Raw genomic sequence first — 13,840 nt, 5'->3', positions numbered from 1 at the left:
TTTTTTGTGTTTATATGCAGGTAGCCTTTGTCTCTAGGCACTGTTTAGGTGAAAATCTAATGTTTACATGTTCCATAGGATGTACTTCCTTTTTCACATGACTATATATGTAATGGACAGAAACTTTTGTCCATATAGATTGAGCTAAAATTAACTACCGGTATTCAGAAAGCACCAGAATAAGGATCCTTTTTTTTTTTTTAAAAGCAGAACTCTGGGATCTTCAAACAAAATCCCCCATTAGTACACCCCCTTACACTAAACACTTATGCCCTATACACACGATCGGACATTCCGACAACAAAATCCATCTGATTTTTTCCGACGGATGTTGGCTCAAACTTGTCTTGCATACACACAGTCGCACAAAGTTGTCGGAAAATCCGATTGTTCTGAATGCGGTGATGTAAAACACGTATGTCGGGACTATAAACGGGGCAGTAGCCAATAGCTTTTGTCTTTTAATTTAGTCTGAGCATGCGTGGCACTTTGTGCGTCGGATTTGTGTACACAGGATCGTAAATTTAACCGATCGGATTTTGTTGTCGGAAAATTTTATAGCCTGCTCTCAAACTTTGTGTGTCGGAAATTCCGACGGAAAAAGTTTGATGGAGCCCACACACGATCGGAATTTCAGACAACACAATCCGATCGCACTTTTTCCATCGGAAAATCCGACCGTGTGTACAGGGCATAACAGTTATTACATTTGTGAAATTCCTTACCATTGAAAAGAGACGTCCAACAGAATTTTCAGAAAGTAATTTCTAATTCAAATCATTCAGCATCTATTCTGCCGAGGAGGAGGTGTTACAACAGGGATTACATCATATCCTCTCCCCACAGGAAAAGGAACTACATTTCCCATGAACCTTTTGAAATCGTAGTGAATGGGGGAGGGTACACTAGGCCTGTACATGTTAAATGTGAACAAGCCCACTTCAACATAAATCACACCCCTCATTCTCAGCCACACTGCTGAGCACACAGACAGAAGACAGTATGATCAATGTAAAGCATGCATATGCACAATGTTTAATTCATTCTATGTAGTCTACTTTCATTAAGGTTTGAATTCTCCCTCCTCTAGGTTTTCTATTACTAGCTACAATCTTCATGTGTGATCTCTTCCCCCTCCAACCAGAACAGCAGATAAACTAATTGTCTTTACATACTTTATTTAATTACTACGGGACTACAGAGACAGGCCCATAATTATATATTATAGTTACGGTATTCTGCTGTAATAGCTGGTGAGCCTGCAAACGTGAGGCTGCACTGGTGAGCCTCCATTGATGAGATTGCACTTTTGAGCCTTCACTGATGGGCATGCACTGGTGAGCCTCCACTGATGAGGCTGCAATTGTGAGGCTACACTGATGGAGACAGGAACTAACGGTTTTATTTAAAACATCGTCAGGCTATTACAGAGGAACTACTGAAGTAGCAAGAAGATGAATGGCATATTTGGTGAAGGTAGGAGATCAGCAACAAGAACACGTAAAAAAGGTTTTTGCCCAGAGTTCCCTTTTAAAAGTGACCGTTCATTTTCTTTCCAATGAGATTATACTCTTAGGTTATATAGCCTTCTACAGTAGGAATGGACGCTGGCAAAGAATTGTAGGCTGGCCCAGGATAACCCTGCCATCTCTGAGCATGCCTCAGTTTTGTAGCAAAGCAATACTAAAAGCATGATCATAAAAACAGAGAGGTGGGATCTGTGTCCCTCAGTGAATTCCAAGAAAGGGATTTTATGGTGGGTACAAAAAATCCTATTTCCTTTCTTGTCCATTGAGGGACACAGGAAGTTATACACTGTTTGAATGTCCAGAAGTAGTCCAAACAAAATACTAAAAGGAATACACAAAACCACTGGAAAACTGCCTACAGTTCAAAGGGCTGCCTGATGGACCTTGTGCTCAAGACTGCCATCAGATAGGGCCTTAACATCCACCTGACAACATTTAGAGAACAGAAGATCAGGTGTAAGGCTCGATTCACACCTATGCATGTTGCTTTTGAGCGTTTTTGGAGGTTTTTTTTTCATGCTTGCCGCGTTTTTGAGCCGCGTTTTTGCCGCGATTTGCGTTTTGCGTTTTTTTTTTTTTTTCATTTTTTTTACAGTCTTAAAAAAAAATTACAAAAAAAAAACAAACAAAAAAACGGCAAAAACGCACCAAAAACGCATCAAAAACGCTGCAAAAACGCTGCACTTGCGTTTTTGATGCTTGTCCATTGAAAACCATTACATGCAAAACGCTGCTTTTTGCATGAAAAAAAGTCCCCGACCCTTTCCAAAAACGCAGAGATACAAAAAAGCATTGATGTGAACATGTTCCATAGGAACCCATGTTAAAAAATTCCCGTGCATTTCTGCAAAATGCAAAATGCATCAAAAAACGCGCTAGTGTGAATGGGGCCTTAGGCTGGATTCACACCTATGCCTTTTTAGTGCTTTTTGCAGAATTGCACTACAGAACGTGACCCATAGGAAACCATGTTAAATGGACTGTAGTGCAAATCTTAAAAATGCAAAAAGCACTAAAACTGCATAGGTGTGAATCCAGCCTAAATCTGCCTTGTAAATCTGAGAAACAATAGCCTGCTGCAAAAAAAAAAAAAGCCCATGAAGGGTTACTTACCAATCTTGTGGTGTGTGCCTTGACAGGAAAGGGTGGCACCTGATTCTTAAGACCATATGTTTTAAAACTGGTCTGTCTGAGCCACAGGGAAATGAGGAAACAAGCAGCTGGTCCACCATTATAGGGATGATATGGAAATAACAGAGTCAGTCAGCCTTTCTTAGCTAATCAGTGAAATTACCTCACAGCACTAACTACATTCAGGCAATGGAAGGAGATCTTCTGATGTTGAGGTGAAAGGTTGAATCTACCTTGGATGGGAAGGAAGTTCTAGGCCTCAACACCACCTTGTCCTTGTGCAAGACCAGAAAGGGTTCTTTACAGGATTAAGCTGCCAACTCAAGATCTCACCTTGCAGAAGTGATGGCAACAAGATATACAATGTTTTGAATTAGGGTCGAAAGGGAAAATACCTGACAGGTTCAAAAATCTGTAATGGAGAAGCACCTAGAGAACCAAATTCAGACCCCACAGCATCACAGGGAAGCAAATAGGGGAGACCACATCACAGACACCCTGCCAAAAGGTCTTAAAGAATGGGAAGCCAATGGCCTCTGTAACAAAATCACTAGATTAAAGACTGACATTGATGGTGCTGTGGGGCAAATGCTGAAAAGTCTTGTGATGGCTTAGTGGTTGCCGGTGGATCAAATCGAGAATATGCATGGGAAAGCTCAGGAGTTGTCAGAGTAGGCAAGCATCAGTGTTTTTTGGCCCATAAAATCCTGCATCACTGCAGTGAAATTCTCCCTGAATAAAGGAGAGGAGACTGCCATGCCCAATGAAGCCAGGGAAGACTTCAATGTTGCCATAGAGTCTAGCAAATTTCAAGGCTGCCAGTGTTGGTCAAATGGCCAAGCATGCTGCAGACCACATTGGAGCAGTTGTTAGAATGTAAGTTTTTAGGTATCTATTGGAGCAGTACAGCAGGTCTAGGCCTTCTAATCAGACGTGAACTGCAAGGTGGAGAGTCAACATGGCTGTAGTTATGAGTCAAAACCTCAAGTACTCCCTAACCAACAGTTTGGAAGCAGGTGCTAGGTAAGGTGGCCAAGTCACTGTGGGCATCTTTAGGGACAGACCAAGGATTAGAATTTCATGTAGCCCTAGCAAGCAGGGATAGTAGCGGAAAAATGTTTTTTTTTATTGTACATCATGGGACACAGACTCTTAAGTACCCGTATTTATCGGCGTATAACACGCACCCCAATTTAGGAGGGAATTTTAAGGGAAAAAAAACTTTTAGGAGGGAAGTTGAAGGGAAAAAAACTTACATTTAAATGCCCATCATTGCAGCCTTCTCAGTGCAGCCTTGCCCCAGTGCAGCCTTGCCAGTGCAGCCATGTCAGTGCAGCCTTGTCAGTGCAGCCTTCCCCAGTGTCCATTGCAGCCTTGCCCCAGTGCAGCCTTGCCGCTCGCTGAGCTTCAAAATCGCTGACCGCGTTTTGAAAATGGCGCCGCCGGTGCCGAAATACACAGAGCCGGTCCTCGGCTCTTCTCGGCGGCTCTCGTTCACTTTCGGCTCCACTCGGGATGGGCGTGACTGTGAGCGGAGCTATCCAAACCTAGCCGAGTACACTCGGCTAGGTTTGGGCGGCGCTCGAGTAAAGCCAAAAGTGGCTGAGAAGAGCCGAGGACAGGCACTGTGTATTTCGGCGCCGGCGGCGCCATTTTCAAATCGCGGATGGCGATTTTTTTTAGATCTGACAGCTCAGGATCGCAGGGGATCGGCGTATAACTCGCACCCACGATTTTCCCCTGATTTTAAGGGGAAAAAGGTGCGTGTTATACGCCGATAAATACGGTAATTACTTAATGGGTTATAGGCCACCTTCAGGTAATGGACACTGGTATACCCAATCCAGGAAGTTCACTCCCTATATAACCCCTCCTCCTTCCAGGAGCACATCAGTTTTTTCGCCAGTGTCTAAGGTGTTGGTCACAAGTGAAGAGGAGCTCCAAGAGGGATCCATGCTGGATTTAAATAGCCTCCATAGACCAGATCCATCCAAAGGGCCACTGAGGCCTAAGTGGATGGTAGCTGGGGCCTCGTATCCGAAGCAGGAGATTTTGTCTATAACGCCTCTCTTTGTAGGGATGGACCCCGGGAACCCAGGGCTTAGGTCTTGCTACATTACCTAAAGCTTTCCCGGTGGGGTGCTTTGGTTGTAACATAACAAAATGTGGAAAATTTCAAGGGCTATGAATACTTTTTCAAGGCACTGTACTGTAGATGAGAAAAATTGTTATTTAAAAGCATAATTCTTCTTACAGATAAAGTAACAGCAGAAGTACTTTCTTGGCAAATCAGTCATTTATTGCAAAATGTAACAATATTTGATATAGTTTAAGTACAAAAATAAAACCATACAATTGCATGAAATGTTTGAAATAATACATATGAACAGTGTATATATCCCAGCTTTTTGTTTGGGATTCAAAAATAAGAAAATCTGTGATTTTACAGGAAATCTGTATTGAGAATAATAGAAGCTGCCTTTTGCTCACCTCCTTTTTTTTTTTTTAAATACTAGTTCCTTGCTATCATGTTAAGGTGGAACTTCATGAAAACAAAACCTGGACAAACAAGCATGAGTTTTAATGCAGACGAGACATATTAAGTCTCTTCTGCATTTGCTACTTACCTGCCTGTCTGCCCCTGTACAGTGAGCTGCACACACACAGCTCAATGTACCAATTCGGCAATGCTGAATTGACTGAACTCCCACACATGTACAGGAGTGACATCATCTCTGCCCATCCAATGACAGCGGCCGGTGATCAATACCCAAGAGTCAGCTGCCCAAAGATGTCAGCTTGTGGGGTGCTCCAGGACACCACATCGCAGAAATCAATTCTGCTTTAGTACTTTAGAGTCTGTGATCTGGAACAGGAATGCAGATCAGGAGCTTTGACTTTAAGTTATGGGGTTGATTTACTAAAGGCAAATAGGCTGTTCCCTTTGCGAGGGAATTTTTTTTAGCTTAGTGCAGCCTTCAAAAATTGCACTCGCCTGCTCGCATTTTGCGAGTGCATTTTGAGGGCTGGCGAGGAAGGGCTGCCTGGAGCGGGGGGGGGGGGCGAGCACCGCCGGCAGCCTGTGTGGAAAGGGAGTCCTTCTCCTAGTGATCACGGATGGGAGAGAGAGCAGCCCGGATGTTCAGAGCGCAGCGCAGGGAACACAGCGATATTGGCTTTCATTTCACATTGCTGTGTTCCCCGTCGCTCGCTGTCAGATACAGCCCCTCCTCCTGGTCCTGGGATTTTGATAGACAGATCACCCGTCCCATCCCGGGACGGGTGATCTGTCAATCAAAGTTCCCCAGCCAGGGGGTGGGGCTGTATATGATGTTGACCGGCAGGAAATTGAAATGAAAGCTGTTATTGCTGTGTTCCCTGCGCTGCGCTCTGAACATCGGGGCCACTCTACTGTTTCTCTCCTCCCCTGCACAGGTAGGCTGGATGGTGGGCACAGGCTGCATGGTGGGCACAGGCTGGATGATGGGCACAGGCTGCATGGTGGACACAGGCTAGATAGTGGGCACAGGCAGCTTTCATTGGTGGGCACGGATAAAGTTGTTGTTGTTAATATTTATTTTTATACCATAATTATACATAAAACATTTAAGTGTCATTTAATGAGATTTATGAGGGCGTGTTTAGGGGCGGGGCGTGTTGTGGGGTGGAGTTGGGTGGGGCAACTGGTGGCGAGTAACCCTTGAGGCCTGGTTAGTAGCTCAGGACTTGAAATTTTGAGCCCTGGCTTAGTGGATTTGGAAGAATACCCAATCACAAGCAAGGAGAAAAAAATAAATGTTTGCTTGCACATTGGATGATGAAACTCCGCAAAGCTTCACTTCATTCACTAAGCTAAGGGAAAATTCCCCTGCAAAGCGAGCAGTTTTTTTGTTTTTTTGTAACTTTAGTAATTCAACCCTTGTGATTTTGTGCTTTTAATGCGTGTCAGTGACTTGGAAAGTATACATTTCAGAAGCAGCCTGAAAACTAAAATTTTGCAGAAAGAGGTCAGAATGATAGCCTTCGTATTACTCTGTGTAAGTTTTTTTAAAGCCTAAGTTTAGGTAAAACTTAAAAGAAAAAACAGCACAAGCGACGGAGCTTACATTTGTTACAAAGTTTCCCTTGTGCTGGTTCCACCTGTCATAGTTTAAATCCTCTGCCCCTCCACGCAACCCCCATCCGCCACAGCCGTAATATTCTGGTGCTGTGGGGGTTAATAAAGCTAAGGGACCTGTCAAAGGCACTCATTAAGAGCGTCCAATATAACCACCCTTTCCACGACCTGAAAATTGCTCATTTTTATTTAGGGGGTGTGGGGGTTTTTTTTTTGGGGGGGGGTGTTGAGGTGTTATTTAGTGCGGTTAATTTTAGTGTTTTTGATTTTTTTTTTTCCCTTTTTTTGTGTATTTTTTCATTTGTTGACATTTACTTTAAACCCTTCATGACTGTGGGTAAAACAAATCCTAATGCCTGAACACAATTTTGCCACTTTGACATCTGTTATACTACTTAGTTTTAGTGCATTATACCTTTTTTTAGGACAAATTACGCTTTCATTTGGTGGTAAATGGTAATGGATATCTACAATTTTTTTTTTAATCAAAGGACAACTGGCCCAAAATAGTACAAAGAAAAGTTTGGTTTTTTTTTTGTTTTTGTTTTTTAGCCTTATATTTCTTACTATTACCATAACCTACCACCAAAGAACAAGTAAAAAAAAATTCTTCTCCTGCCGATCACAGCGATACCACATATGTGTATATACCTGTATTAGGGTCCAGAAACAATGGTGTGCATTTTGCTTTTTTTATTTTGCCTAAAACTGATACTATTTTTAAAAACAATTTTCTGAATCTAAGCTAAAATACACTGATCCTCGACCTTGACACTGACCTAGATCACACCCTGATCTAGCTGCTATTTTTTCCTTATTTTTTTTATTTAATTTTTTTGTTTACACACACTCTTTTGTTTGTTCACATATTTCTCCTCTAGCATGGAGAAAAAGATATATAATGTATCTTTCTCTCCGTTCAGAGGAGAAAACACACAGGGACAGACTGTGTTGTGGCTGATCACTGTGATGGCCAATCAGAGGCTATCACAGCAATCAGGTGATTGAAAACCAGGTCTCCTGGTTGCCTATCATTAGTACAGGACCTGGGGCTCTTGGTGAGAGCCTGATTTTTGTGCTGGAGGCGCACTACCAGCACAAAAATATGTATGCATGTATATATGCGACCCCATGGAAGATGACCTACTTCATTGAGGCCACATCTATGTGTACAATCAACGGCAAAGATAAAGTTAAATTATACATTTTTTTTTATTTCCTCCACGGTCTTTTTTATAGAAAAAAAAATAAATGACATGTTGGAGCTAATGAGGGGCCATTATCTGGCATGAAACACATCAAGGATATTTGAAAGGAACTTCCGTAATTCTCAGGAGACAGTAAAGCGAAATTAAACCAAAAATGTACTATATTGCAGCTTACCAATTATTAGCGGTGGTGGCTGCATTTGTTTTCTTTTTTTTAAGGCTTGTTTTCCCTCTGTTTTCACCTGGCGATCTTGCCAGTAATAAACCTCCTGTATTAGGGCCAGTTCACATTGTCCACACTTTAAACCGCAGTGGTTTAGTATGAAGGCAGCTCTCCGTTCCAGCTGTAGGGAGCGGTGTGGTGCACACTTTACATCAATCATCATACCCTATTTTTTGTGTGAAGTTCACAAAGTGACACTTCTTTCATATCACTGTACAGCAGTGTGGTATGTTGTGCTGCTAATGCTCCTTCTCGGGTTGGGTTCACAAAATTGCTGTAAGGGCAGTAAAAAAATACCAGAGCACACAAGTAGGTAGTAACAGTATGTCAGAGCACTTAGTATAAGTCTTTTCATCAATAGTGCAAGTCAAGTCTTTTCTTTTTCCTTACAGTAAAGAGAGCTCACATTTTTTTTACATTACTTCTAACAGTGCATGAAGAATACCTGGTAGAAGATGTTTCCTTAATGCCAACAATTCATTTTGATCAGTATCTGTACTGAATGTCCACTCCCACAGAGTTCTTTTAGCTGCACAGATATAACTGTGCCTGCTGCAAAGTATGGAGGATTCCATCAATCTTTGAGTATGAATGAAGTAGAGTTTATTGATGTTGGACTCACTGGCTCGTTTTCAATGGCAGAAAGACTTAAACTATGTCCGGACTCCAAGACTGTATCCTGTGAGTGATCACCACTTGGATCCTCACAAGAAGATTGATATAACTGAAGGGATCCCATCTGAGGTCTATATCCAAGGCGCTCCTCATACGAGTCATCTGCAGTCCCAGTGTAGTTCTCATTGAAGAACTCTAGGTAGGTGGGTGACTGTGACTGTGGTTTGTATAGAAGCTCTTCTTTTGCTTGATTAAGAGGGCTTTCATTTCCAATGCTTTCATCAATGTACATGTCACCAGAGGCTTCTGCAGTGGTGGTATTAGCAGGTCTCTGGATGGTGGAATACATCACTTCTTTTTGCTGGTCACTGTTCTCTTTCAGATCATGACCAACGTCTGTCTTTTCCAGGACATAAACACGTTCCACCTTCTGAGGTACACTAACATCTGGTAGGACACGAATACATGTTGGTCCCTGTTAACAAACAAAAAATGCATCTTAGAACCTTGCTAGATTTACCATTAGTAGATGTACACCTATGCCTACAGATGGTAGGGATCAAAGAGATGGCTTTTCCCTGTAAGTCATTAGTAGAAACAGCCATCCCATAGAATCATATTTACACATAGTCACAATATTATTAACCATGTTAAGATCACTACATCAAGAAAATGTCCTATATAAAAATTAAATGATCATAATAAGTGCTATTTTGGATGCCAAAATTGGTAATCCAGACTCTGAAAGTGCCAAATCTGGTGCAGCTCTGCATATTAACCAATCGGCATCCAAATTATTTTTGTCATCGCTTAATTGAACAAGCTGAAGTTAGAATCTGGCTGCCATGCAAACCTGTCCCAGATTTTGCACACTCCAGTTTCAGTAAATCAACTCCTCTGTTTTTAGCAGACCACTCATAAAAGCCTCTTGGGCTACCTATATATGGGGAGATACTTGCAAGCAATACAACTGACTCAAGCGCTATGGTTCCATGTATTTCCCACTGTATAAGTGTAAAATTATATCAGCGCTTAGTGAAAACATAAACAAAACAGCAGCTGAACACTATAACCCAGATATTGGACAATAAAGTAAAAAGTAAAGTGCAGCGCTAAAAACTATGCAATTCAAGATGATACAAAAGTGTATATATAACATGTGATAACAATAAAGTGCAAATGTACAAAACGGTAACTGTAACTAATGTACAATATTATCATGTGTGACCAACACAATGCATAAAACACACACATTATGCTATAAAGTGCAATTACATATAAAGTGCCAAAAATAAACAGTGCAGATGTGAAGAGTTCATAAATGGCTGGAATTCAATGAAGATCGCTTGTTGGATCAAGGATCCACTAAAAGGATGTCCTAAGCGCCTCCCACCCGAAGCCTTCACAAACACCGGGCGATAATCAGATATCCTCAATATCAGGAAATGCAGATATGCAAAGACATGAGAACTCGAATAGTGCATATCTGCATTTCCTGATATTAAGGATATCTGATCTGATCATTGCCCGGTGTTTGTGGAGGCTTCTGGTGGGAGATGCTTAGGACATGCTTTGTGACCCCCCCCCCCCCACACACACACACACACACACTTTGCAAGGGTGGTCGCAGGCTTTCTGGTAAGCCTTTTATCTCACTGTGGTGATGGGTACCAAGCGTCAAGCATTTGATCCATCCATGTTCCAGATTTTCGCATGTGATCTTCTTCATTGAATTCTAGCCATTTTTAAAACTCTTCACATCTGCACTGTTTATTTTTGGCACTTTATATGCTATTGCACTTTACAGCATCATCTGTGTGTTTATGTATTGTGTTGGTCACACATGATATTATTATTATACATTAGTTACAGTTGGTGTTGCACATTTGCACTTTGTTATCACATGTTATATACACTTTTGTATCCTCCTTGAATCGCAAAATTTTTAGCGCTGCACTTTACATTTTACATTTCCAGCTGTATGATTACTAGTATTTTTGGAAATTTTGTACAAACAGGTTCTTTTCCGTGTCTATAGAGAAAGGGGAAAAGATGTATTATAGTAGTATTATTATTATAGTATTATTACACAGCATGAAACTGTGTATGTGTGAGCTGCATCAATGCATTAGCCAAATTAAAGAATAAGATGGCAATGGATACCATCAATCCAGAACTGAAGATTTTTCACTACTTGTTGGAAGTTGTTGGCAATACACTACCCGATTGAGAATTGCAAAGCAGGATCAAAGACTGCTTGCACTCATGCTGTGGAGTGATATGCATTTTGGCACCAAAGCACTTATTTATTTTTTGCACCTTGCACAAGAATATAGAACTATATTGACTTGACTTAGTAGGAGGAAGGTCTTTGGACTTACCCTGAAAGTATTGGGGGGGGGGGGGGGCATGGAGCCTTTTGGTCAGGTTCTCCCCTGCTCTTGGTGTCTGCTTTGTTCCCCAAAGAATGGGGCCCACCTTATCTTGGCTGGGTGGACCAAGAGTACTCTGTCGCTGTCAGGGGTCTTGCACCCTGGGGGTTCAGGGTTAGGGTGTTTTCTCTTCGAAGGAAGCAATCTGTCCAAATGTTGGACAATAGTGATTTATTATTTTCTCCAAGAAAAAGGGGAAAATATTTTACTGCATGTGATCCATCTGTACAGCAGCCAAGTCCGGTGTTAGAACTGGCCATTGACATTAAAAGAGAAATATGGGATTTTTTTAAATTTTTAGAATCATACTTAGGTGGATGCAGCATTGGTCCCAAAGACTAATCTAATGTTTGCCACACAAAGCAATATGGCTATGACTGGTTGATGTTAAATGGTTTTTGATTGCTTTTGGGTAATTGCAAAGGATCCAAAATGAACAGCTCATTTTATTTGTTTTAATCCTTTTTTTTTTAGGGTTCCCTCACACCATGTACTGGAGATCTGCCTTTTTCTGCACTTGTCAAACGCAGGTCTTGGAAAGGGTACAAAGAAAACAACTGTTCACACCACAATGCTGGTGCCCTGTGCATTTTACACGACACAAGCGTTGTGATGTGAACACAGCAAATAGTAATTATTGTCTATTCGCTCTTGCAGAGATCTGCACTGGAAAAACGCAGGTCTATGCATAGTGTGAATGAGCCCTAAGAGCTTGTTCCTGCTATGTGTGGCGACCTGTGTTTTCCACACTGTAAAACGCAGATTACCTCAAGTTTGGTGTGATGTGCTGTGTGTTGCAAAGCAGAAAAATGTAGAATATCTGCATTTTCTGCACTGCATAGCAGTACCATGTCACTGTGCATTGAATTGTGACACAAATAAAGTTTTAAAAAAAACAAGCAGTGCAATGTGCTGAAACCTTCATCTCTCTGCTCTCTGTTTGAGCCGACACAACCACTAGCCTGCATGGTAAAACGCTGTGTTTTACCGTCTAGGCTAGTGTGAACCTAACTATCATTAAATCATCATTTGTACTGAAAATTACACGATCAAGTTTCATATTTTACATTTAGTGATTACTATCTGAAAATTGATTGAAAAACAAACCACACCATATACTGCTACAATTGTTGTTTTGTTTTTTTAGTCATTTTGATTGTGTGCAGATCATCAGATCTGTGTGTCTGGCTTGATTCAAGAACCTTTCAACTGAAATTATTGAATTAAAGTGGCTGTAAACCCTTACATCTACCCAGTGAAGTGACTGGTCTCAGGTGATACACAGAGATGAAAGAAATCCTCCTACATAAGTGTTGTACCTGTTTATCTGTAGTCTTCTCATCTATACAGCTGACCAAAAGTTCAGACTTTATAAAGCTTGTCTGAGCTTTCAGAAAAAGGGGGCGAGGAGCTGAAATTACACTCTGCAGAGCTCAGTGAGGAGAGCTCTGAGAGCTGATTGGAGGGAAATGACACACCCCCTCCACACAGCTCACAGGAACAGAGCTGAGGCTGTCAATCAGCTGGAGGTTCCTCCCGTCACCATTTTTCTGTTGGTGTCCGGAAGACTTGTCAGAAGTGATTCAAACGAATGGATGGCTTGCAGTGATGAATCTCTTTATTGTAACATGAATAAAACCACAGAACAGGCAAACAGGTACAGGTAGACGTGTTTCACACAGCGATGCTGCACTTATTCATACTGATAGCGGAGGAATGAAACAGCAGACAGAAATGACACTTATGCCGCGTACACACGAGCGGACTTTACAGCAGACTTTGCCCGGCGGACAGGATTTCATCGGACAATTCGATCATGTGTGGGCTCCAGCGGACTTTGTTTTCTCAAAAGTTGGACGGACTTAAATTTGAAACATATTTTAAATCTATCCATCGAACTGGAGTCCGGTCGAAAAGTCCGCTTGTCTGTATGCTAGTTCGACAGACAAAAAGGCACGCTAGGGCAGCTATTGGCTACTGGCTATAAACTTCCTTGTTTTAGTCCGGTCGTACGTCATCACGTACGAATTCGACGGACTTTGGTGGATTGTGTGTAGGCAAGTCCGTTCATTCAGAAAGTCCGTCGAAAAGTCCGCCGGGCAAAGTCTGCCGTAAAGTCCGCTCGTGTGTACGCGGCATTAGTCCTCTGAATTGAGACAAGTGCAAACTGCTGTACACACGGTCGGACATTGATTGGACATTCCGACAGCAAAATCCATGGATTTTTTCCGACGGATGTTGGCTCAAACTTGTCTTGCATACACACGGTCACACAAAGTTGTCGGAAAATCTGATCATTCTGAACGCGGTGACGTAAAACACGTACGTCGGGACTATAAACAGGGCAGTAGCCAATAGCTTTCATCTCTTAATTTATTCTGAGCATGCGTGGCACTTTGTGCGTCGGATTTGTGTACACACGATCGGAATTTCCGACAACGGATTTTGTTGTCGGAAAATTTTATAGCAAGCTCTCAAACTTTGTGTGTCGGAAATTCCGATGGAAAATGTGTGATGGAGCCCACACACGGTCGGAATTTCCGACAACAAGCTCCTATCACACATTTCCCGTCGGAAAATCCGAC

The 13,840-nt window shown here is 41.9% G+C and overlaps 1 protein-coding gene across 1 annotated transcript in view; it reads right to left on the bottom strand.

The window, feature by feature from the left end:
• Positions 1 to 4,934: 4,934 nt before the first annotated feature.
• The window catches only part of LOC141132743 (oncostatin-M-specific receptor subunit beta-like), a 102,713-nt gene continuing 93,807 nt past the window's right edge, over positions 4,935 to 13,840 (bottom strand). Inside the window, exon 18 of the mRNA XM_073621521.1 lies at positions 4,935 to 9,298. Coding sequence (XP_073477622.1) covers positions 8,783 to 9,298 — 516 coding nt within the window. The 3' untranslated portion in view covers positions 4,935 to 8,782. The remainder of the gene's footprint in view (positions 9,299 to 13,840) is intronic.

The sequence above is a fragment of the Aquarana catesbeiana genome, linkage group LG01 (assembly GCF_042186555.1).
Source record: "Aquarana catesbeiana isolate 2022-GZ linkage group LG01, ASM4218655v1, whole genome shotgun sequence".
In the NCBI taxonomy this organism is placed as follows: domain Eukaryota; kingdom Metazoa; phylum Chordata; class Amphibia; order Anura; family Ranidae; genus Aquarana; species Aquarana catesbeiana.
The sequence above is the reverse complement of the archived record's forward strand: the minus strand, read 5'-3'. Positions and strand labels throughout refer to the sequence as shown.